Below are 25,343 nucleotides of genomic sequence, written 5' to 3'. Positions count from 1 at the left end.
AGGGGACCACATCTGTATGCAGTATTCAAGATGTGGGTGTACCATGGATTTATATAAGGGCAATAAGATATTCTCTGTCTTATTCTCTATCCCTTTTTTTAATGATTCCTAACATCCCGTTTGCTTTTTTTACTGCCGCTGCACACTGTGTGGACGTCTTCAGAGAACTATGCATGATGACTCCAAGATCTTTCTTCTGATTTGTTGTAGCTAAATTAACCCCCATCATATTGTATGTATAGTTGGGGTTATTTTTTCCAATGTGCATTACTTTACATTTATCCACATTAAATTTCATTTGCCATTTTGTTACCCAATCACTTAGTTTTGTGAGATCTTTTTGAAGTTCTTCACAATCTGCTTAGGTCTTAACTATCATGAGCAGTTCAGTGTCATCTGCAAACTTTGCCACCTCACTGTTTACCCCTTTCTCCAGATCATTTATGAATAAGTTGAATAGGATTGGTCCTAAGACTGACTCTTGGGGAACACCACTAGTTACCCCTCTCCGTTCTGAAAATTTACCATTTATTCCTACCCTTTGTTCCCTGTCTTTTAACCAGTTCTCAATCCATGAAAGGATCTTCCCTCTTAACCCATGATAACTTAATTTACGTGAGAGTCTTTGGTGAGGGACCTTGTCAAAGGCTTTCTGGAAATCTAAGTACACAGTGTCCACTGGATCCCCCTTGTCCACATGTTTGTTTGACCCCTTCAAAGAACTCTAATAGATTAGTAAGACATGATTTGTTTACAGAAACCATGTTGACTTTTGCCCAACAATTTATGTTCTTCTATGTGTCTGACAATTTTATTCTTTACTATTGTTTCAGCTAATTTGCGTGGTACTGACGTTAGACTTAACGGTCTGTAATTGCCAGGATCACCTCGAGAGCCCTTTTTAAATATTGGCGTTTCATTAGCTATCTTCCAGTCATTGGGTACAGAAGCTGATTTAAAGGACAGTTTACAAACCATAGTTAATAGTTCAGCAATTTCACATTTGAGTTCTTTCAGAATTCTTGGGTGAATGCCATCTGGTCCCAGTGACTTGTTACTGTTAAGTTACTCAGTTAATTCCAAAACCTGGCTTTAGAGTGTTATAAAGGGAATTTGTATTCTCTAAGCCAGTGGCTTTCAACCTGTGGTCCACGGACCCCTGAGGGTCTGCAGACTGTCTAAGATTTCCAAAGAGGTCTGCACCTCCATTTGAAATTTATTAGGGGTCCAAAAATGAAAAAAGGTTGAAAACCATGGGTCTAAGCAGCTACACTCTGAAGTCAAACATGGGTTCAAATTCAGAAACATGAGAAGGCAGAAACCTGTCGCTGGGGACACATACCAATAGATCAGCAAGGTGAGTGGTGGGGACAGGTTATAGTGTTAGTGACATACACCTTGTGATATGTTTGATAACTAGTGGGTTTTCCCATAGGTCCAGGAGTCTGTTGCAAGCTGTTTACCACCTCTTGTGCCTGCAATTAAAGACGATGCAGGAGGAATGATACAGAAGCTAATGCAGCTGCTATTAGAGTCTGATAAGTATGCTGAGCGCAAAGGTGCAGCATATGGACTGGCAGGCTTGGTGAAAGGCCTTGGCATCCTCTCTCTCAAGCAGCAGAAGATGATGACCACGCTGACAGATGCCATTCAGGATAAGAAGAACTTCCGCCGGCGAGAAGGTGAGTGGCAGGCCCTCTCCTCTCCATCTTTTTGAAGTTTTCTATATTTGATCTGCTGACACTTGTACCAGACATATTGATACCTGTACTTCCTCCATTTGCTTGGGACTGACTGACTTGCATAGGAAATCCTGTATCTGGTTACTCTTTTCCCCTCAATTGATACTGTTAAAGTGGGGAATGTGCGTCTCCTGAAATCTTGATTTCTCTTGTACAGTATATTTTAAAACAAACAAACAAAAAAACCCACCTCACAATGGAGTACAGGAAGGGGTCTTAGTCTCTGGAATGTGTCCTCACTCTCATCTCTCCCATCTCAGGTAAGGGTGTTGCTAGGGAGGCTCTTGCTTCGCCCAGGGCAGTAAGGATAGGAGTGTAAGCTGGTCCAGAGGTGGCGATGGGTTTTTAAAACCTCTTCATTGCATTTGCTGCTGTATGTTTTCCATCCTTATTTCTCTTTCCTTACTCTGATCCTAACTTACACTGGGACTCAGAAAGCTACCAAGCTTCATTTTTAATGCTATCAGCCTCTGCGCCACCTTTGGGGAGCAGAAGTCCCGGACACAATACTCCCTTCTGGTTTAAGGAGGGAGAATGAGATGCCCAGGGGGTTTCTGGATCTGAGGTTCCCACAAAAAATTACCTCTTAGCTCCTCAGGCAAATCTGATCTTCTGATCCCACCTAGAGTGGTATATTATTTCCTGATTATCCTGTCTTTTTCTAGGGGCTCTGTTTGCCTTTGAGATGCTCTGCACCATGCTTGGGAAGCTCTTTGAGCCCTATGTGGTTCATGTGTTACCCCATTTGCTGCTTTGTTTTGGAGATGGAAACCAGTATGTGCGAGAGGTGAGTAAGAGGTTCCTGAGAACCAGGAATGTGAGAGGTGGTAGCAAAAACCATTCTTATTCTGAATAACTATTTAAATTTAAAAAAACCAAACCCTTGTACAAACCACAGGCCAGTAGAATTTGATTTCTTTGATAACCAATACCATCGTATTCCACTGGGCATTAACTCTAGGTTGGGACTGTCTTTCAACTAGCTATACTGTTGGACATCCACACTGTTTTTACCCCAGGGCCATGTTCCCACCCGCTCTTTAAAGAAGCGGGAGAAACCAGCAGTGAGGCAGATTATAAATGTCCTCTTTCCTCCTTCGAGGCTGCAGACGACTGTGCCAAGGCAGTGATGAGCAACCTCAGCGCTCATGGCGTGAAGCTGGTGCTACCATCGCTTCTGGCGGCACTTGAGGAGGAGTCTTGGAGAACCAAAGCTGGTATGGACTAGTGTTTGACTCTGCTATAGCTCAGAGGAGCTTGAAGTTCACTGATACACCACTTGCCTGGCTTATTCTTTCATCCCAGTGAACACTGTGAGATCTTGTTCTTTTTTTTGTGCTACAGCGGTGCATGGAGCTTTTGGAATGAATGCTTCATTTATCTGTCTCAACATATTTAAGCAGCATTTTCTTGTGACTGGATTCTAAGAAACATTCTCTTGCAGCTATAGAGGTAGCTGAAGAGCAGGAATCTTGGCCTGCTGCCTCTCCCAAACAGTTTTTAAAACTTCCCATTATTTAAAAACCTCCGCAATGCATGCGCTTTCTGGACTATTGCTCTGTGCAGGGCTGAGTTTGAGTTGAACACTGCCATTGCCAGTCTCTTCCGTTGCATTAATTTTCTCTTACTCTGTGTTCAGGGTCCGTGGAGTTGCTGGGGGCTATGGCATACTGTGCCCCAAAACAGCTCTCTTCCTGCCTGCCAAATATCGTGCCAAAGCTCACTGAAGTGCTCACAGACTCCCATGTAAAAGTGCAGAAGGCAGGACAGCAGGCTCTTAGGCAAATTGGCTCTGTTATCAGGAATCCGGAGATCCTGGGTAAGAACCCTGTGCCTGTGTGTTTGTGTGTGTTGTTTGATTACTCAATGCATCCCAATATGAGACCCTGGTTCATAACTATGTCCTAGAGCAGGACCCTTTTAGTTTACGTTCACATTGAATATGTAAACTTGAAACAAAATCCACTTTAGAAAGGTATAACCTGAAAACTGCAACACAAGTGTCTGTTTTTAAGCTTTCTAAATGTTCTCTGAATCTTCTCAGCTGATGTCAATAGGGCTCCCTTTACCATTTCTCACTTTGTCATTCTTTAGAAGGATTCGCACTTTTTTGGGTGGGTGCAAGGACACCAGCTGTGGCTGAAGCTGTCTCACTTGTCTGTTCCATGTACAAACGTAGCATTTTTCTCTCCCATTTTGAAACGTGTAGCAATAGCTCCAGTACTGTTGGATGCGCTCACTGACCCATCCAGGAAGACCCAGGAGTGCCTGCAGACCCTGCTGGATACCAAGTTTGTCCATTTCATTGATGCTCCGTCTCTGGCCCTCATTATGCCCATTGTTCAGAGAGCCTTTCAAGATCGTTCCACAGACACCAGGAAAATGGCTGCCCAGATCATTGGAAATATGTACTCCCTGACTGATCAGAAGGTATAATGCTGGGGAGATCTTTCCAGCTATAGACTTTGCTTACTTTGGAGAGGAGAAATAGTCTAACAGAGCAAAAGACTGTGAATATTTTACTGGTGTGTCTGGGGTTTTGTTCTCGGTAAGGGTAATCCGAGAACTCTGAGCAGTTCCACTGACTCAACATGGATGTCATGTGAGCAAGTGACTTCTACAAAGATAATGAAAATCCTAGCATGGCTGAGACCAACTTATAAACTTTCTCCTTTGATCTACTGTGTAGCTCTGATGCCATATACATTTCCCAAACAAGTCTTGTAGAAGAATTGGTAAATATTTGTGCTCTAAGAGAGATGCCTCCATAAATCCACTACTTTGGAATGAATTCAGAGATTTTCAGTGTTGGTTCACAGAAGGAAAAGTTGAAGTAACTGTAGAGTGAAGATCGGTGTTTGATTCCTTTATTGCTGGTTACGCTCTAAAATTAAGCCTTGCATTGGGGGGAAGAGGGCTGGATTTAATTTAGGAAACAAAAATGTAATTTATGAATGAGCATGAAAGGTTTTTGAGTGACCTGCTTATTGTGACAGTGCTCTGTAAGGACCGCGTGGGAAAATTGAGTTAATTGGTGTATTATCAGTGCTGTGGAGGCAGTGTATTAAGCTCCCAGGGTACAGCTGTATCTAACTGTTACCAGACAAAGATGAGATTCTGATGGCTCAGTTTTCTTTTTGAACCCAGCACTTAAACACTGGGCTTTTTGTTTCAGGATCTGTCTCCTTACCTACCCAGTGTGACCCCTGGACTGAAAACCTCTCTGTTGGACCCTGTGCCTGAGGTAAGTCTTGGTAGAACTACAGTTCTACTCAAGTGTGAAGAGTCTTTCTGCCTGTAGGATTAATCCTAATCTTTCCACGAACTAGTTTGTGGTTAGAATAGTGAGAGAAGCTGTGAAAAGTGATCAGGGAGGGGAGTTAAGACCTCCATATCTCTCTGTCTTGATAACTTTCATTATGACTGGATATTTTGCAACTTTACACTTCTCTCTCTTGCCTGTTAGGTGCGTACAGTATCTGCGAAGGCATTAGGAGCCATGGTGAAGGGCATGGGGGAGTCGTGCTTTGAGGATTTGCTGCCATGGCTGATGGAGACGCTGACGTATGAGCAGAGTTCAGTGGATCGATCTGGTGCAGCGCAAGGTAAGTATAACAGGAGCTGAGCAATGGTATTGGAGTTCCTTAGCTTGGCCTAAATAGAAGCTTGTGTGTGTCGTCATTGTGTGTTTACCAGCTTTGAAATTGAGTGTTGTTTTTCAGGTCTGGCTGAAGTCATGGCAGGGTTGGGGGTAGAAAAGCTGGAGAAACTTATGCCAGAAATAGTAGCTACAGCCAGCAAAGTGGACATTGCACCCCATGTCCGGGATGGTTATATCATGATGTTCAACTACCTGCCCCTCACCTTTGGAGACAAGTTCACCCCCTATGTTGGGCCAATCATACCGTGCATCCTTAAGGTAGGAAGCAGATAGCAGGAAATTCACGATTTAGGGAAGGGAAGGAAAGTTCTCTATGCCTAATAAAGTAATTGTCCATAGCAGATTCTATTCCCTGCTCTTCCAAGGTCCTTGATAGCATTGTTTGCTGGGTTTTATGTGTGGCTTTTCGTAAATCCTTGACTTTGGAGATTGTGGGAAATGGGAAGAGGTCTCAACTGGGCATTCACTGCTTTGCAACTCATTACTTTTAATGGATGAGGGGGAGGAATGCACCATCTCACTGTGGAAATCAAGTGCCATCTATTTGGTATTTTCTTCCACATTGAAAACCACACTTTGTGATTTGTCTCTTGATCTAGGCTCTGGCAGATGAGAATGAGTTTGTGCGAGACACCGCCCTTCGTGCTGGACAGAGAATCATCAGCATGTATGCAGAAACTGCAATTGCTCTTCTCCTGCCTCAGCTTGAGCAAGGTCTCTTTGATGACCTTTGGAGAATCAGGTAGAGAATAAGTTTTTAACCCTGCAGTAACCATCCTTCCACCAGTGGAAGATCGGATGGGTTCGGAGCCTCTCAGTGTTGCTCTTTAAAGAAGTGTAGGAGCTGCTTTGAAACAAGACGCTCTCCCTTCTACACGTAGACTATGTGGTGCCTTTGTAGTAGTACTCTGACTCAGAGTATGGAGTGGAATATGGAACATGCAGTTTCTCCCAGGTGATAGTGCAAAACACTCCTACTGGATCACTTAGCCAGGTCGCAATTTTAAAATGCTTTTCCACAGCAGTTTCTCTGGTAATATTTAGAACTCACATACGCATAGTGCATTTCTTTTTTCAAAGTGCTGTCTCAACAATCATTCCCACTGGTGTGGAAACATGAAGTGGAAAGCACCCTGATCTAAAAATTAGTTACATAAAATGGCTACTGATGAGTGCAGTCTTGTGGCATCCCAAGTGTGTGTTCATATCAACACAGAAGACAGTGGACATAGACAATGTGCAAATGATTTTACCCACAGGCTATTTTGCTCCTCTTCATAGTTCAGATCAAGGCTTATTTGTCATTTTGCTGCCCTAACATGGGGGCTCTCTAATCTCTGTTTTAGTTTAGAATTCCCTCCATCCCATCATCTTTATAATGCTCTTTCTCACTTAGATTGACGGAATGATCTTTATGGCATCTCATGTGACAATTCACATTGACCTGGTTCTCTTCCTCACCATTTGCTCCCTTGATAGTGTCTAGCATCACAGTCTGTCAGTTTGGACAGGTACCACTTGTTTTCTTTTTTCTGTATGTAACACTGATCTTACTCCCTTTGTCAGGTTTAGCTCAGTTCAGCTCCTTGGGGATCTTCTATTCCATATCTCAGGAGTCACTGGAAAAATGACAACAGAAACTGCCTCAGAGGATGACAACTTCGGAACAGCTCAGTCAAACAAGGTAAGTGCCATTGTCTGTTGCTGTGTTCCCATTTGTGGCGAGAACCTGCTGGAGTGACCTTTATAATGGCAATACCTCTTCTAAGTTTCATGAGGCAAAAAGTGCAATGTTGACTTCACTGGTTTCCTTTTATTTATTTCAGGCCATTATTAGTGCTCTTGGTGTGGAACGGCGGAACAGAGTTCTGGCAGGTCTGTACATGGGCCGATCAGACGCCCAGCTTGTAGTTCGTCAGGCATCCTTGCACGTCTGGAAAATTGTGGTCTCAAACACACCTCGCACACTACGTGAAATTTTGCCAACCCTCTTTAGTCTTCTGTTGGGGTTCTTGGCCAGTACTTGTGCAGACAAGAGAACGGTAAGGGTTCTGCACAGGTGGTACTCTGCTAACAAAGGTTACTCTGTTCATAACTGGTGTTTGAGGAATGTGGTTACTCTTTAAATAAACTGCCCCAAAGCTGTCAGTAACCTAACCTACTTAAACACACATGCATGTCTCCTCTACATAGTCCCTGTTTATTTGGAGCAGCTACGGTGAAATAAACATTTTTTTAAAACCTCCCTTTTCATAGCTGTGTTCCCATCTCCACTCATCATTAACTCTGCTATGAACACTTGCTTATGGATAAAATATGGCATATAAGAGTACAACAAATAGAGAGTAAAAAAAATCACTTCAACCATTAAGTTTCATGCGACTAAGAAATGGAAGTGTTGGGTTTCAGATGTTTGTACTGTTAAAAACTTAAAAGGAAATTAAAATGTGCATGAGGTCATATTGTCTAGAGTGGCAATATGGACTGTATTTCATGAGTGTATACGTAGCATGTATATAGTGTCTCGATGCAGTCTGTATTCGTCTGAAACACTGATGGACTAGGGTACGTAATGCTAACTGCCTTAGATCTCTTACTAGTTAGAATGGAATGTTCCAGTTCAGTTGGAGTTGACACATTCTAACTAGTTGCTTGTGATAACTGTTCAGAGTGACCTGTTGTATGATTGTTGGGGACAGGTTGCAGCACGGACGCTGGGGGATCTCGTTCGAAAGTTGGGAGAGAAGATCCTTCCAGAAATCATCCCTATCCTGGAAGAGGGTTTGAGGTCAGAGAAGAGCGATGAGAGGCAAGGTGTCTGCATTGGTTTGAGTGAGATCATGAAGTCCACCAGCAGGGATGCAGTAAGTTAAATTCCAGAGGGGAAATTTCAAACTTCTTAGCCCATGAGCTGTTATAAAATACATTCTTTGCAGTTAAGGGGTGAAGATGCAGCAAACTTGCTTTATGAACTGCCGTAAAAGGAACTGAATTTCAGGACTTGCAACTATTTGGAACTGCTGTCCAGATGAAAATGTGTGTGTGTGTGTATATATATATATAATTTATGTCTGCAATTGGCAGTCTTAAAACAGTGCAATCTGTCTTCAGATTATGAGACATAAGAGTTGAAAACTTCTTTCAAACTAATCTACTCATTGTGGATGCTACAGATTTTCACACACATTAATCCATCTAAATTTTCCATGAATTAATTTCAAATAAAGAGCAATTTATTTCTATTGTGTAAGTCCTGAGTTCCCAGTTGCTGTGTTCAGGTGTTACTAATGCTCCACCTGCCAGGGACAGATGTCCTGTAATTGTATCTATATATCTCATAGGTGCTGTTCTTCTCAGAGTCTCTAGTTCCTACAGTGAGAAAAGCTCTGTGCGATCCTCTGGAAGAAGTCAGAGAGGCTGCAGCCAAAACATTTGAACAGCTGCACTCAACAATTGGATACCAGGCTCTTGAAGACATCCTGCCATTTTTGTTGAAGCAGCTGGTAAGTGTTTCAGATATGACCAAACGCTTTTTAAAAAACCTCACTGTAGGACAAGTTTTGAGATTCTCGATACAGGCTGAAGGAGGAGTTGGTCTGTAATGCTAGATCTTTAGGGGAGGGTCACAAGTCTAATTATTTCATTTCTTCCCTGGATTCATCTCTTCTGCAAGAGGGGAAGGGAATGGTCTTCTAGCTAAAGTGTAGAACGAAGAGTTGGAACATCTGGGTAATCTTCTGGCTCTGCTAAATGTCTCCATTTTTCATTTGGGAAGTCACTTAATCTGTGTGCCTTACTAACGAGATTCTTCCCAACCTGGTAGGGAGGCTTGATTCAGAGTCTGAAAAAGGCTTTGAGAGCCCCAGGTGGAAGGACTTATATAGGTGCTGGTTGTATGATTATCCCAAAGATTGTCACTTGAAACAAGGTCTAGTTTGCTGTGGCAGAGATAATCTTGCATGCGAGCTGGCTAACTCCCCTGTACTCTTTCTGTAGGATACTGAAGAGACATCAGACTTTGCTCTGGATGGTCTTAAGCAAGTTATGGCTGTTAAGAGCCGTGTGGTGCTGCCTTATCTGGTGCCAAAGGTATGATTTGGAATAAATCTAAACTTCGTAGGTGTTTTTATTTCTTCTTGCTTCAAATGTTCTCTGCACTGATATTCAAAGACTGGGAGCAAAATTTCAAACTCTGCACAGGTTACTTGCAGAAGCGCTCGTTGTAATTTGGATTATGATGTACCCATGGTTAAGAATTGTTCATGTCTGTGTATTAGTGAGTTGCCTTCTGAAAAACCTTACTGGAGTAAAATACTGTTGCTTCTCCTGTTTCCTTTAGCTAATTTCTCCTCCTGTAAACACCAGAGTGCTAGCATTCCTCTCATCTGTGGCAGGCGAGGCCCTGACACGGCATCTGGGTGTAATCCTACCTGCTATGATGTCTGCGCTGAAAGAGAAGTTGGGCAGTGCTGATGAGCAACTGGTAAGTGGCATAGTTCATTTTTTGGTAAGTAAGGAAGACTAGTATTTTAAGTTCAGTTATAAACAATGTTTTAGGGTTTTTAGATAAATTGATGGTATGTTTTAATTCAGTGCATTAGCCCCTTGATTCAATGATCTTTTTGTTGGTGGTATATCAGGAGTTGGGAAAGTTAGACTACCTGAATCTAAATGGGCTTGGCCAACAGTGTGTCCAATTAACGGGATCTGTTTGTAGCGTTAGAAAACTGGGGCATTAGATGAGAGACTAAAAATATACGTATTTTCTTACAGTTCTTACTCTGAGTGTGGTTCTGTTTCTATACTGCTTCTTGTGATTTCAAAAATATATAATATGCAAAGTCCAGAGTGTTTGTCCCCAAGAATTGATTGTTTTTGTCTGTCTGTTTAGCCCAGTGTAACTAAAAATTAAAGTGATGGGTTCATTGTCTATTCTTAGATGTCTGTTAGCTGATCTTTCAGTCTCCTAGCACAAAGATTCCCATGGAGCTATCTAAAGTTGTCCATAGCTGACATTCCCTTCAGTATGGTGACTTGGATCAAGATGAAGTATTGTGTGCTGGGACCTGTGATCTCTAAACCTCTGCACTGAAGATGGAGCAAAATGCAACCACACTCATTTTATGTAAATTAAGTGCAGCCTTTTGGCTCTTGGGAAGCTACCTGTGCAGCTTCTCATTTGGGCAAATGGGCAATTCTTAATTTTAGAGAGAATCTACCATGTACTCTCCTCTCCATCCTTCAAAAATTGTGTTCCATCCTTAGTTTATGCCCTGGATTTATCATTAAATAAGGACAATCAATTGTTAAAATTAGTTACTAACAAATAAGAAATTGATTTGGGCTCTAGATGGACTACAAGAACAGAAGACCTGTAGGTGGTGTGACTGGTTTCCATTAACAGTAATTAACAACTGTACAATTTATCCTGGAGGATAATGGTCTGTAGGGCAACAGTATTAAACCTTGAGATGTGTGGCTTTATTCTGGGTGAAAGCTAACATAAAGTTCATTCTGACTTTCTAGGAAATGGCTAACTGCCAGGCTGTAGTCCTGTCTGTGGAAGATGATGTCGGGCAGAGAATTATCATTGAAGATCTATTAGAAGCCACTCGCAGCCCTGAGGTGGGAATGAGGCAGGCAGCAGCTGTCATTCTAAACATTTACTGCTCCAAATCAAAAGCAGACTGCACTGCCCATCTCAGGAACCTCGTCTCAGGCTTGATCAGACTTTTTAATGATACCAATCCTGTGGTTCTGAATGAAAGCTGGGATGCTCTCAATTCCATCACCAAGGTGAGATATGGGGCAGGGTTGTTGTAGCAATACAGGCTTGGGAGGGAATGGACTTGGTCAAATACTCTGACAAGAAAACACACTATTTTCACTGGTTTCAGAATTGCTGCCGTGTTAGTCTGTATCTGCAAAAAGAAAAGGAGAACTTGTGGCACCTTAGAGGCTAACAAATTTATTTGAGCATCAGCTTTCGTGAGCTACAGCTCACTTCATCGGTTGCTTATGCTCAAATAAATTTGTTAGTCTCTAAGGTGCCACAAGTCCTCCTTTTCTATTTTCACTGGAAATGAAGTCTTTGCAAAGATTGTAGTATTTTGAGGACTGCACTAGACTAGTAGTAGTATATATGAAAGGTCAGACATTCAGAGAGAGTGGGCATAGATAGCAGTGGCTTATCTCTTGGTAAACATGAGAGGAATTCAAAAATTGTGGTGATTAATGCTGTTACACATCTTTGCCCTTTCTGTCACTCCTACAGAAATTAGATGCTGGGAACCAGCTTGCCCTCATTGAGGATCTGCATAGGGATATTCGTATGGTAGGGAATGAAGCCAAAGGAGAACACATGCCAGGATTCTGTATTCCAAAGAAGGTAAATGATAAGTGTGTAGTGTGGGGCTGTGATTTACCACAATAATACTGTTGTTTCTTTCCAGTAACCTAGTTAATTTGATTTTTGTACCTATCAGAATATTGTAACACTGGAGCATTCCAGACTTTTAGGTGTAGAGACTTTCTATAGGTTACTGCTGTTACTTGATACCCCAGTTTGGGTTTCTGTTGTAAGTAACTATTTGACAACTCTATAATGCACATGAGTCATATTAGTTGTCTTTTTGGTGGACGTGTGAAACTGGACTTCTCTGCCAAATCTTTCAGGATTAAAATTTACTAAGCAGCGAGCAGTTTAGTGAGGCATAACTGCATGAAATCAAACTGAGCAAACGTACTTCTAATGGAAATAAAGATCAGTAGGAAATTGATAAGATATTTCCAAGCTTGCACTTCCAGTGGGAAGTGGGGGGAAAGTAGGTTAGGTGTTGTCTGCATTGTTGGTTCTTGTTTTCTTGTTTGATTCCTGTGACAGGGAGTGACTTCTATTCTTCCGGTGCTGCGAGAGGGAGTTCTAACTGGTAACCCAGAGCAGAAAGAGGAAGCTGCAAAGGCCTTAGGACTAGTTATTAAACTGACCTCTGCTGAAGCCCTGAAACCCTCTGTCGTGAGCATTACTGGACCACTTATTCGGATATTGGGAGATCGGTTCAGTTGGAATGTCAAGGTGGCTTTGCTTGAAACATTAAGCCTTCTGTTGGCCAAGGTAAGATTCCAAATCACTGGTAAACTTCTTTGTTTTTCCTTTTTGTCAAGTCTGAACTCTCCAGATCTGTTAACCTTCTCTACGTAACCAAGTTACACTGGGCTTTTGTGTACCATGTTTAGTTACAAAGAATACTCATGTCATGGGTGTGAAAAACTTCAGTGCTTAATTCTCTGCTTTCTGACAACTGAATTCAGTCCGAGCATGACTTTCCCATTTTTTTTTAGCTGTGTGTTAGGGAGATTCTTCATCTGGATGGGCAAGTGCTGATTTTATCATTTATATCTAAGTGCTGTTAGAAGAGACCACACTTTTTTTGATCTTCCCTGTCTAGTTTTTGTTTCACATTTGAGTGCACGTGATTCCCTCCCACCACCTAAATCTCTGCCTATACAGGTTGGGATTGCCCTGAAACCATTCCTGCCTCAGCTACAGACTACCTTCACCAAAGCGCTACAAGATTCAAACCGTGCTGTACGCCTTAAGGCTGCTGATGCACTCGGTAAATTGATTGCCATCCATATTAAAGTGGATCCTCTTTTTACCGAGCTGTTAAATGGGATCCGTTCCAGTGGGGATTCTAGCATCAGGTAAGCAGTGGAAAATGGGCAGGGCATGAACTACTTGGCAGTAGTGGGAAGAAAGGCAAGTTTAACTTTGTAAAAACACTCAATTAACGTCAGAGATTAGTTGTCTGTAGAGCAGAAGCCAAGGTTATATAAATACTATGAAAGACTCCAATAGTTTGTTTCCTATTTAGCATTTGTTTCAGTCCATATGGACTTGGTATTTTTTCCTAGTTCCAAGAATAAGTCCACCTATCAGTAAAATGCCCAGCTCCCTAAGAAATGAGCCTCGTACTGGAGAAGATTTTCTCTCGTTGTGAATGGCCAAAGAGCCTTTCCAGCAGTAAGCATGACAATCAGATGTGAACCAATGCAGGCATTGTTTGGTGCTGATGGTTTCCTGCCCTTAGAGAAGCTCCATCCCCTTCAAATTTAGGCACACCCACCTTTGTGCTATTCATTGTGTATGTGAATCTGTTGTTGGCAGCCAGCTCCTTGTTCTTTGTTGACATTCTGTTCGGGGAAAACTACAGTCTTGAATTGTAACTTGTGGTTGTTCACTGCAGAGACACCATGCTGCAAGCGCTGCGATTTGTAACGCAAGGAGCTGGTGCTAAAGTGGACGCAACAGTTCGGAAGACCATCACCACAGCGCTTCTCGGAATCCTGGGACATGATGAGGTATTGCTGTGAAGGGCCCGTGGGGGACGTCTCATGCACTCTGTGTGTTTGTTTTTTAATTTAAACGCTGAGCTTTCTAACAGAATTGTTTCCTAAAATAGCTTCCTGGAGGAGTTACTAATAATACACTGGAAAGAGAGCTTCTGTAAAAGCAGGCTGAAGCTCTGCATTGCTCGCTAAACAGAATTTAATCTGTAAAACTGAAATCGCTTCAACACCTTACAGTATGTTGACTGAGAAGCAAATTTTATCCAGGAATAAGATACGTCCCTGGTCAATCTATTGTAACTCCTAAATTTTGTGAAATGAAATGTTTCCTTGGCTGCTTTGTGTGTTTGACCTTCTGTTCCCCACCAACATATTTGTTGAGGCAGCTAAAAACTATTCACTTACCATCAGCCGAAGGTAGGAAATATCCCAGCTGCACTGTAAAAGCATATGTGAAGTCTTAACATCTCCGTCAGTATAGACAACCTCAATGTGGTTATGCAGTTCCCTTTTTTCGGAGGGGTTACATTCTCACTGACAAAGAAATTATCCAGTTTTAAAGAGGCATGTGCTGCGTATGGCAGATTGCAACACTTACTCTGGAACCAACATAGCACTGCACCGCAAAATCAAAATTCACATTCTGTAGTAACTGCCCCCTTATTCTACATCCGTAAAACACAGGTTGCTGGCATGTTAGAGATGGAAAAACTCTCATTGCAATGTAAATATCATAGAATATCAGGGTTGGAAGGGACCTCAGGAGGTCATCTAGTCCAACCCCCTGCTCAAAGCAGGACCAGTCCAATCAATGTGTGGAGAATTGCAATGGCAAACTCATCATTTTGGCAAGCTAAAGTAACAACGGGTGCTAAAAGTTTTGAAGCAGGGCATCTTCACTGCAAAAGGGTATTTTGCAGGCGGACAGCAGGCACCACTGCTGTGTTTCCCAGCCTGTAAATCAAGAATTTGAGCTTTCCATGTCCACAAAAGGCTCTCTTAAATCACAGAGGTGAAAGCAAATGTGTTTTCCATGTGTATAACTCAATGCTTACATCAAGGCAGTGGTGCTGTACTTTGCACTGAGCTGACCATTTTGGCTGTGGGCTTGATTTTAAATTTTACTGCAGTGTACAAGAGAACTTGGAGTTGACTGAAATCAACAAATGGTGGGGGTGGGGAGCTGGCTGTGAAACCTTCATTTTCCTTTGTGTTTTTGTTTCAGAGCTTCTTTTGTCACTTAGACAATTTCCACTGAGAAGGCAATGTGTATCAAACTCCTCTAATCTTTGCCTTTCTCCCCCTCCTCTCCTTTGTAGGATGCTACCCGCATGGCGTCAGCTGGCTGTCTAGCAGAGCTGTGTGCATTTCTGTCAGAAGAAGAGCTCAGCACTGTTCTGCAGCAACACTTATTGGGTATGTCTGGCAGATAGTTGTAAATATGTTCTGAAATAAACAGGGCGTTTTATTAATTATGAAATCTTAAACTGTGGAGAAGGCCCTAAGTACTGCAGAGTAGCACTTTCAGTCACTGGTCCCACAGGCTTTCGTGACTTGTGTTCTCAATTCTTAATGTTGAGCCTCTATTCTAGGGCCTCTATTGCACATTCCTCTGCTAGTCTCCCATTCATTAGTGTGCACTCTCATCCGCAGTGGGGCCTTGGATTACTCCTGTAATTTGAGACAGTCAGTGCTCCGTTACCCAAAGGGCAGGCAGAGTTGAATTGGGGATACATAGAACATGCAGAGTTGAATGGAGAAGCTATAGACACTAACATGTACAGCTGAGGTCTTAGTGTAGCAGACTGATGCAGCAGACCAAAAAGGTTAGAAACCTGTGTACTGTAAAAATACATTTTTATAGCAAGTTTTGAAACAGCTGCCACTTTTTGTGTCATTTGGCTGTAACATTGAGAGATTGTGGAATATCAATGCCCTAAGACTTCTAACTGCTCTTGGAGAATTAACTCCGTTGTCCTGGTTTCTGGCAAAAACATTAATTCTCCAGGAATGGTTAGTGGTTTGGGGGCATTACTATAGCATTCCACTCTGTGGAGTTAAAATGGGAATCTAGTGATTGGTTGCTATGAATCTATGAATTGCCAACAAATGTGTTTATTTCATTGAAGAGATGTAGCTTCACTAATGATGACAAGATCCTTTACATTTTTAAATTGTTACATGTCAGAGAATAATACCTAATTGAGATCATCCGAGGCAATGGGATGAGCATGGGGCTGGGAACCAGGAACTGCTAAATTGAATCCACAGCTATGCCAGACTCATTTTGTAGCCTTAAAATAAGTCGCTTCTTTGTTCCAGTTTCCATAGCTGCAAAATGGGTCTCACATGATAGAGTTGTTGGGTTTAATGTTAATGTTTGCATAGAGCTTTCTAAGCAAGGTATTATTGAAGTGTTTGTTTTTTTTATGAAAACAGACAGATGACAAAACTCATTTATATTTGGTATACTGGGTAGCAAGGCTCAATATTGCTCTCTCCCTCTTGCAGCGGATGTCTCTGGGATTGATTGGATGGTGAGGCATGGACAGAGCCTTGCACTGTCTGTGGCTATAAAGGTAGCTCCCAGCAGACTATGTGCCCCCAAATACTATAACAGCGTTCAGGAGAGGATCCTGAGCAACGCCACGGCAGACAGGGTAAGCACTATCTGAAGGCCATCCAGAGCATTTCCCGAGAGCTCTGTCTGTTGCACTGTAAACAGTTTAAAGCTTTGCAGACTCTCAGTGCTACCCAATAAAACTGGGACAGCCCTCAACCACACTCTGAAGAATGTTCCATGAACAAAGAGAGAGTTCTGCACTTGAGCTCCTTGATTATTCTGATTCTCATCTGATTTCCACTGTCCCTGGAAGTGGTTGGTGTGTGATGGTGTGTAAGTTGTTGAAAGTGCTCTTTGTTGTCTATATTTTAAATTTCACACTTCTGGAGTTCGTTTAATGTGCTGAACCCAGAGCATGTTTGGAAAGCACTTCAGATACAGGCTCATTCCTCTTTCCTCCGACCTTACTTCAGTGAAAGTTGTTTACATTGCTGAAGCAGTTTTCAGCATGACCACACAACTGTCTGATCCTCCTATGATAGGTGCTCAAGTTAGGACTAGAATTACTAGGGAATGAGGGTCTCTTTCATCTTATGAAGAAGGTCTGTATGTAGGCTGACCATCATGGTGTGACTAATTAATACTTAGGAAAGATAAAGTAATAGTTGTGCATATTTAGCTTTGAGAGGCAGTGTAATCCTTAGCGATGGGACTCTGGATATATGATTTCTATTCTTTGCTTTTCTACTGACCTGCTGTACGACCTTGGGCAAGTAATTTGACCTCTCTCTGCCTCCGTTTCCCCTCCTTTCATTTATCTGTCTTGTCTGTTAGACTGTAAGCTCGTCAAGGCAGGGATTCGCTCTTACTCTGTGCATGTACAGTACCGAGCACATAAAGGCCTCTACACACTACTGTAATAATTATAATAACGAAAGTGCCCTGGTTCTCTTTGTGCTGCAGATCCCCATTGCAGTTAGTGGTATCAGAGGAATGGGTTTTCTTATGAAATACCACATAGAAACAGAAGGAGGAAATCTGCCTCCCAAACTTGCCAACCTTTTCATTAAGGTGAGCCCAAGAATGTGTCATTTAAGTTTTGTGCTACCTGAACTATTCTGCAAAGACCATAACCAATGGAATGTGGCCTGTATTGGGGTCAGCTGCAGAGGGTCATTGGCCAGTTGATGGTTTGGTCAATTAAACTCTCAGTACTAGTTGTAATATGAAATAAAAGCAGTAAACTTGGACATCTTGTATTTTGAATCTGTGAACCCGGGAGTGCTTGAGCATCTAGATTTGTCTGCAACAAAGTACAAACAAAATGGTTTTTGATACCTTTTAGTTTTTAGAAGCCTGTGTATGTTCAGATAGTGTTAACAGCACAAAAAAAAGGGGCTTTACACTCAAACCTTCGCCTCCTGGTTATACTTTTACTAGTGCAGATAGATAGCAGGTACATAATATACATGTTGCAATAATGGTGACTTATAAAGGAATAAGTAAAAGAAAAATTGAGCTTTTGTAATTTTTTGCTGCTGCTTGCTGTATGAGGAAGACGTGAAAATGCCTTTTCCCCCCTTTTAATATTTCTGCCTTTTTTTTAAAACCTAGGAAATATCCAGAATGTTAACTCTCCTTCCCTGGTTTTGGTGCAGCACTTCCCACGTTTTGCAGCTCTCACCTCTTTTCTTATTAAAGAGGCGGGGATGCTAACAAAGATGTCTTTTCTCTACAATGTCCGTCACTGACGTTAAATAGATACTAACAAAAAACCTGAAGCAAACCAGAGTTTTAAAAAGTCTAAAAATCCCTTTCTCTCTGTTGCTCTGGTTTCAGTTTCTTAATGCGTCACCTTTTTACCAGGGTAGACAGGAGCTGAATTTCTAATGTGAAAACCAAGCAGAAGCCCTCTTGCCCCTTTTTCATTGGAAAAAAAAAAAAAACCTCTCAGGACTTTTTTATACAACATAAAGAAGCAAAATTGAAAAAAGACACAAGCTCAATTGTTTTCTTTGCCAGTCACCTTTAATTGGCAATAAAGACATTTATTTTTGTTTTCAGGATTTTTTTTCCTTTTTAATTTAAAAGCTCTGAAGCACATGATTAGGGCCCTACCAAATTCACGGTCTATTTCGGTCAATTTCATGGTCATAGGATTTAAAAAATCATAAGTTTCATGATTTCAGCTATTTAAATCTGAAATTTCATGGTTTTGTAATTGTATGGGTCCTGACCCAAGAAAGAGTTGTCAGGAGGTCACAAGGTTATTGTAGTAGGGTCGCGGTACTGCTACCCTTACTTCTGCGCAGCTGCTGGTGGGGCGTCGCCTTCAGAGCTGGACGCCCGGTCAACAGCCATCACTCTCCAGCCACCCAGCTCTGACGGCTGGCAGAAGTAAGGGTGGCAATACCACAACCCACCTAAAATAATCTTGTGACCCCCCCTGCAACTCTCTTCTGGGTCACGATCCCCAATTTGAGAAACGCTGGTCTCCCCTGTGAAATATGTATAATATAGGGTAAAAGCACTCAAAAGACCAGATTTCACAGTCCATGACGTGTTTGTCATGGCCCTGAATTTGGTAGGGCCCTACACATGATATAGACCACAGTGGCTTCAAAGCAGCTCCTGTTATGTGAAAGCATATCAGAAAGTACTAGACATCCAACATTTGTAGCCCTTACATTTAATTTGTATGACACATTATCATGTACTGTGGTATAAATATGCTGTTAATACACATGAATATTGTGATAAAACCAGTGTGGTGCACAGTAAATCATAAATTGGTTAAGGTTAAAAAGAACAGAAGGGGCAAGTTCATATTAAAAATTAAAGGTTGTAAAACTCATTTAAAAAAGGCAACGGTGACCCATAGCCACTGCTCTGACATGTCAGGCTTCAGACTGTCCCAGGCTTTTATTGGAAAATGAAAACGACCAAAAAGAGGACATTTAATGGAAACACTCAAATTCTCAACTGTTGCTGTGCTAGTGGTCATTGCTGTTTCCTGAAGTAGCTGCAGGGAAACCACAGGACCTGCAGACAACCACAAGCTGCAAAACTTTTATTTTAAAAAGGTGTATTGTTGTCAAGTTACAATCCTGACTTATTCTCATTTAACAGTTTGCTTAAACTTGTTGGTAGATAATGAAAAACAGAAATGTACTGTGGGGAGAATGAGGAGCATCTGCAGTTCTGTCCGTGCTTGTAGTCTTTAGTTTAGCTTCCCTATCAAAAAGGTAAATTGAAATTAAGGATGTCTTTGTGTGTCAATCAGTGTCTCCAGAATCCATCCAGTGACATCAAGTTAATTGCAGAAAAGATGATCTGGTGGGCGAATAAAAATCACCTCCCCTCTATGGATCCTCAAACAATTAAACCAATCCTCAAAGCACTTCTGGACAATACAAAAGACAAAAACACCAGTGTGAGGGCCTACAGTGACCAAGCCATAGTTAACCTCCTGAAGATGAGAGAGGGCGAAGAAGTGCTTCAGGTATGAACAAGAAACACTTTGCTACCTAGTGGAAGGCCATATCATGTTGTGTTGCATACGAGTAACCTAAATATTGTTGTGGGTGGAGCCTTTTATCTTTGAATATATAAATGAATCTCTTGCGGTATAAAATATTACAATTGATGGATGTGGGGCGGGTGGAATGGGGAATGTTTCTTGGGTTAGCATCTAATTCTTCATCCTAGATCAATATTCTCATACAAACTTCCATATTTCTCCACTTGGCTATCTTGGGCATACATGGTTACAATGCGGTAATATATATCACTAAAATGTATCAAGCTAACTTCCCTTCTGTACCCAACAATTAATAGCCACATCTTTAGAATGCTATTAGGCTTTGCCATGCTGTTGATTATAATAAGGGTCATCTGTATATGAACATATTTCTGTAGTAGTTGCGCTCTGAGCTGTTGTAGGATGGATGAAACATTCCTTTGCGTGTCAATGTCCAGAATTCTTTTCCAGCTCTAAGGTATTTTTATTTAGTGCTTATGTCTGAATTTGTGGAACCAGCTGAAATGCTTTGATGTGCTTGTAAGTGTGTAAGAATTTTTCTTTGTGTGTTTCTTGTTTGAAATTCATAGACTTTAAGGCCAGAAGGGATCATCATAATCATTTAGTCTAGTGGTCCCCAAACATTTGAGGGTCACACCCCCACACATACCCCGCTGGGAGCTGGGCCATGCCTGTGGGTGGCGGTTGAGAGAGATGCAGATGGGTAAGGGGACTGAGGCTGGGGCTGCAGCTAGGGGTGGGTCTGGTGCCGGAACAGAGCTGTGGCCAAGGCTGGGGGATGGCGTGGGGCCGGGAGCGGAGCCATGGCTAGGGGTGGGACCTGAGCAGAACTGGGGGGTGGGTGGGGGGGGCGCCAGAGCATTCCCTCCCCACCCCCACCCAATGATTCTCCATGCCCTGCTAAGGGAGGCATGCCCTACACTTTGAGGACCTCTGTTGTAGTCTGAACTGCACATCACAGGCCATAGAAATTTAAAGATTTCAAGTTACAGAGAATCCACCATTTACTCTAATTCAAACCACCAAGTGACCTGTGTCCGACGCTGCAGAGGAAGGCGAAAAACACCTAAAGTCTCTGCCAGTATAACCTGGGAGAAAATCCCTTCCTAACCCCAAATATGATGATCAGAGCATATGGGTGAGACTCACCAGCCAGACACCTGAGAGAGAATTCTCTGTAGTAACTCAGTCCTCCCCATCTAGGGTCCCATTTCTGGCAGTTGAGGATATTTGCTACTCGCAGTCACAGATGGGCCATGTACCATTGTAGGCAGTTCCATCATACCATCCCCTCCCTAAACTTATCAAGCTCAGTCTTGAAACAAGTTTGGGTTTTTTTGCCCCCTCTTCTCGCCTTGGAAGGCTGTTCCAGAACTTCACTCCTTTGATGGTTAGAAACGTGGTCTAATTTCTAGACTAAATTTGTTGGTGACCAGTTTTATATCCATTTGTTCTTGCATCAACATTGGCACTTAACTTAAATAACTCCTCTATCTCCCTGGTGTTTATCCCTCTGCTGTAGATATAGAGCGCCTCCCCTCAGCCTTCGTTTGTTTAAGCTAAACAAGCCCAGCTCCATAAGTCTCCTCTTGTTAGCTAGGTTCTCCTTTCCTCTGATCATACGAGTAGCCCTTCTCTGCACCTGTTCCAGTTTGAATTCATCTTTCTTAAACATGGGAGACCAGAATTGCACACAGTATTCCAGATGAGATCTCACCACTACCCTTGTCCAATGATAATACTTCCTGGAAATACCATGTTTGATGCGAAGACTGCATTGGCCTTCTTCACGGCTGCATCACATTGGCAGCCAGTAGTCATCCTTTGATCAACCAATACACCCAGATCATAAGAACATAAGAATGGCCATACTGGGTCAGACCAAAGGTCCATCCAGCCCAGTATCCTGTCTACCGACAGTGGCCAATGCTAGGTGCCCCAGAGGGAGTGAACCTAACAGGTAATGATCAAGTGATCTCTCTCCTGTCATCCATCTCCACCCTCTTCTTCCTCTTCCTGTCACTTCCAATGCATCCCAGTTTATAGCAAAAATTCTTGTTGTTGGCCCCTAAATGCATGACTTTGCACTATTAAATTTAATCCTATTTCTATTACTCCAGTTTTCAAAGTCATCCAAATCTTCTTGTATAATATTCCAGTCGTCCTCTATTAACAATACCTCCCAACTTTTTGTCATCTGCAAATTTATTAGTACACTCCTCCTTTTTTACCAAGGTCATTCATGAAAATGTGAAATAAGATTGGTCCCAAGACTGATCCCTAAGAATCTCCACTAGTCACCTCGCTCCAGTCTGACAAGTCACCTTTCAGCATGGCCTGCTGTAGTCTTCTCTTTAACCAGTTCCTTACCTACATTTTAATTCTTGTTTTAATCTCCATCTTTTCCAATTTAACTAATTTCCCATGTGGAACTGTATCAAATGGCTTACTGAAATCCAGATAGATTATATCTACTGTATTTCCTTTGTCTAGAAAATTGGTTATTTTATCAAAAAAAGAGATCAGGGTAGTCTAGCACAATCTACCTTTGATAAAACCATGTTGTATTTTATCCCAATTTCCATTTACCTGTATGTCCTTAACTAATTTCTCTTTCAAAATTTGTTTTAAGACCTTGCATACAATTGAGGTCAAATGAATGGGCCTGTAGTTTCTCAGAGCATTTTTGTTCATTCTTAAATTATACAACATACAATTGCAGAGAGCTTTGTGTCCAGTGGTATTCTCATCTGTTCATATTAGACTTAACCAGAAGAATTTGTGGTAATGTTGAGTATTTCCAAACAGGTTTTATTTAGTCTGTAACCCTGAATCTTGCTCTCCATACCAAGGATGTTAAACTCTCAATTCTAGTCCTAAAAAAAAAAAATTAAAAATGCACACCTGTTTAATTATAAAGAGATAGAACTTTGAATGCAAGAAGCTAGACAGATCAATTATGTATGAAAAGCAAGATTTTTATGTTTGACTCCTAACTGAATTTTATTCATTAGATCTGTTGGGAGAAGAATTACAAGAGTTTTCTTCAATACAGCTGTAAATTTGGGTATAAATTTAGCCAGTGTTTATGTTCTGACACACCCTGTAAGATACTGAATTTTTTTAATGCTTTTTTTGGGAATAGAAAAAAATAGATAAGGGCTAATATAGCATTAGGAGTGAATGCTTTTATTGGTATTATCTTCTTCCTCTTTCCATAGTCTGTCTCCAAGATCCTAGATGCTGCCAGTCTGGAGCTGCTGAATGAGAGCTGCAGGAGATCTCTGAAGAAGCTTGCCAGCCAGGCTGATTCTGTTGAACAGATCGATGACACTATATTGACGTGATATTTAAGATCCCGAAGAAAAGAAAACACTGAACCAACAGCTGCATCAGCATTTCAACTCAAAAACCAATGTTAAATGTTTTCATTTTTGAAAATGTTAATTCCGATGGGGGCTTATGAAAAGGGCTCCCAGAGAGTATTTTAATATCAAAAATATACCAGAATAGCCTTAATTAGACCTACATTCACTAAAAATTGAAAATTTGGTCCCCTTTTTGAAACTGAATGCACAAGAGACCATCATACCAATCAGTATCAGTTAATTGTAACTGATTGTGAGGTGTGTCTTGAGCATCAAGCCTGTGCGTGAAACCCGTTTCCTTCTCAGAAGTGTGTAAAAGCTCTAGTAAAGGAGCTTACACTGGTCTTTTCCACAGATCTTGTGCAGAGGAAATAGAAATCTGTGAAAGTTAAAACGTAATGTTTTTGTGTACTAACTTGTGGTGGTTCTGAAGACTGAAAATCCCTGTAAAACTACTATTTAAAATAGCCTTAGAAATTTCAAATGCAAAAGGGGGATTAAATGCAGATTGTTTGAAGATGGAACGTTTAATAAAGGCTTTGAATTTAATGCTGATGATGAAAGCATTTTTCTTTCTACAAAAGTATATTGTCTAAATGTAGAGCCATCTTATGCCAGGTATATGGGAAAAGTTTTCCCATGATGCGTGTACTTTTTGAGCCATTTTTTTCAAGAGATATTTGGAGCACTAATTTTTTAGTGTACATAACATTGCAATGAACAAAAGACCTTTCCAATATTGAAACAAGCTGGGGGGTTTGGAACCAAGGCAAGACTAACACAATTTTAAAAAAACCTGACAAGTACTGATTTCAACTCAGTAACTACATTCCCTAGCTCCCACAATTCTGTTGGTCAGTGGCATCTTGAACATACCGTCTTCAGTTGCCCAACTGTTGAACATAACAGGCCTCCACTTTTGTGACCTCTAACACTTGGTAGTGAATTAAGATTAGTACTAGTTTTAACAAGATTGATTTTTTTTTTTTTGATCATTTTTCTGGTCATTGAACTCTGATCTGAGTTATTCATCTAGCAAGATCCACTTCAGGAATTTATAGTTCACCAATACTGTTGGCCCCATATACAGAGAGACATCAGAAAGCTCTGGTAGCAGGAAGCTGAGGTATTTTTGGAAGATAAAGTGAGATTTTTGTGTTCTCTAAGATTGTTAAACAAACCATATCTATTTTATCGGATAAAAAATGGTGAAGCCTAAGAAATGCAGAGCACTAAGAACTTTTGTTTGAAATATGAAAAGAGACTGCTTTGACTCCTCAAAAAGCAATGAAATTTATGGGCTCAAATCAGGATGAATGGATAAGTGTGTTCAGTCCCATACATTGAAGTTGTTTATCTGATCATACAATCTGGAGTAATCCCATGTGGTTATTAATGCTGATTCATAGATACTAAGATCAGAAGGGACCATTATGATCATCTAGTCTGACCTCCTGAATGGCCACAGAATTTCACCCACCCACTCCTGCAAAAAACCTCTCACCTATGTCTGAGCTATTGAAGTCCTCAAATCGTGGTTTAAAGACTTCAAGGAGCAGAGAATCCTCCAGCAAGTGACCTGTGCCCCATGCTACAGAGGAAGGCGAAAAACCTTCAGGGCCTCTTCCAATCTGCCTTGGAGGAAAATTCCTTCCCGACCCCAAATTTGGCGATCAGCTAAACCCTGAGCATATGGGCAAGATTCACCAGCCAGATACTACAGAAAATTCTTTCCTGGGTAACTCAGATTCCACCCCATCTAACATCCCATCACAGGCCATTAGGCCTATTTACCATTAATATTTAATTGCCAAAACCATGTTATCCCATCATACCATCTCCTCCATAAACTTACCGAGTTTAATCTTAAAGCCAGATAGATCTTTTGCCCCCACGGCTTCCCTTGGAAGGCTGATCTTCTGTAGCTGCCATGATGATGGGAGTAAGTAGGAAAGGGCTTGATGATCTGGACCATACCAATACTGAAACTTAGGAATTAAAAACAGATACTAAAATAGAAAGAAATATCCCCTAGGGTGGCCTTTTTGGAGGGTTGAGTTTTTCTGTTCAAGAGTGTATTGCTTCAAAATCTGACAAAATGATCTTACTCTCCCCTGAA

At 41.5% G+C, this 25,343-nt stretch overlaps 1 protein-coding gene across 3 annotated transcripts in view; it reads left to right on the top strand.

Annotated features, from left to right (window-relative positions):
- The window catches only part of GCN1 (GCN1 activator of EIF2AK4), a 61,778-nt gene extending 38,005 nt beyond the window's left edge, over positions 1–23,773 (top strand). Inside the window, exons 34-58 of one of the 3 annotated variants that reach the window (XM_073312943.2) lie at positions 1,436–1,682; positions 2,408–2,529; positions 2,845–2,959; positions 3,382–3,561; positions 3,952–4,172; positions 4,918–4,986; positions 5,209–5,347; positions 5,465–5,661; positions 6,003–6,145; positions 6,970–7,087; positions 7,230–7,445; positions 8,103–8,267; positions 8,745–8,906; positions 9,400–9,492; positions 9,743–9,886; positions 10,930–11,199; positions 11,678–11,791; positions 12,287–12,517; positions 12,914–13,107; positions 13,650–13,764; positions 15,072–15,168; positions 16,264–16,412; positions 17,279–17,386; positions 19,599–19,817; positions 23,078–23,773. In XM_073312943.2, coding sequence (XP_073169044.1) covers positions 1,436–1,682; positions 2,408–2,529; positions 2,845–2,959; positions 3,382–3,561; positions 3,952–4,172; positions 4,918–4,986; positions 5,209–5,347; positions 5,465–5,661; positions 6,003–6,145; positions 6,970–7,087; positions 7,230–7,445; positions 8,103–8,267; positions 8,745–8,906; positions 9,400–9,492; positions 9,743–9,886; positions 10,930–11,199; positions 11,678–11,791; positions 12,287–12,517; positions 12,914–13,107; positions 13,650–13,764; positions 15,072–15,168; positions 16,264–16,412; positions 17,279–17,386; positions 19,599–19,817; positions 23,078–23,203 — 3,954 coding nt within the window. In that variant the 3' untranslated portion in view covers positions 23,204–23,773. The remainder of the gene's footprint in view (positions 1–1,435; positions 1,683–2,407; positions 2,530–2,844; positions 2,960–3,381; positions 3,562–3,951; positions 4,173–4,917; positions 4,987–5,208; positions 5,348–5,464; positions 5,662–6,002; positions 6,146–6,969; positions 7,088–7,229; positions 7,446–8,102; positions 8,268–8,744; positions 8,907–9,399; positions 9,493–9,742; positions 9,887–10,929; positions 11,200–11,677; positions 11,792–12,286; positions 12,518–12,913; positions 13,108–13,649; positions 13,765–15,071; positions 15,169–16,263; positions 16,413–17,278; positions 17,387–19,598; positions 19,818–23,077) is intronic. The other 2 variants (XM_073312944.2, XM_073312945.2) reach the window with 2 other exon arrangements.
- Positions 23,774–25,343: the final 1,570 nt, after the last annotated feature.

Source organism: Lepidochelys kempii, chromosome 15 (genome assembly GCF_965140285.1).
Source record: "Lepidochelys kempii isolate rLepKem1 chromosome 15, rLepKem1.hap1, whole genome shotgun sequence".
Classification (NCBI taxonomy): domain Eukaryota; kingdom Metazoa; phylum Chordata; order Testudines; family Cheloniidae; genus Lepidochelys; species Lepidochelys kempii.
The sequence above is the reverse complement of the archived record's forward strand: the minus strand, read 5'-3'. Positions and strand labels throughout refer to the sequence as shown.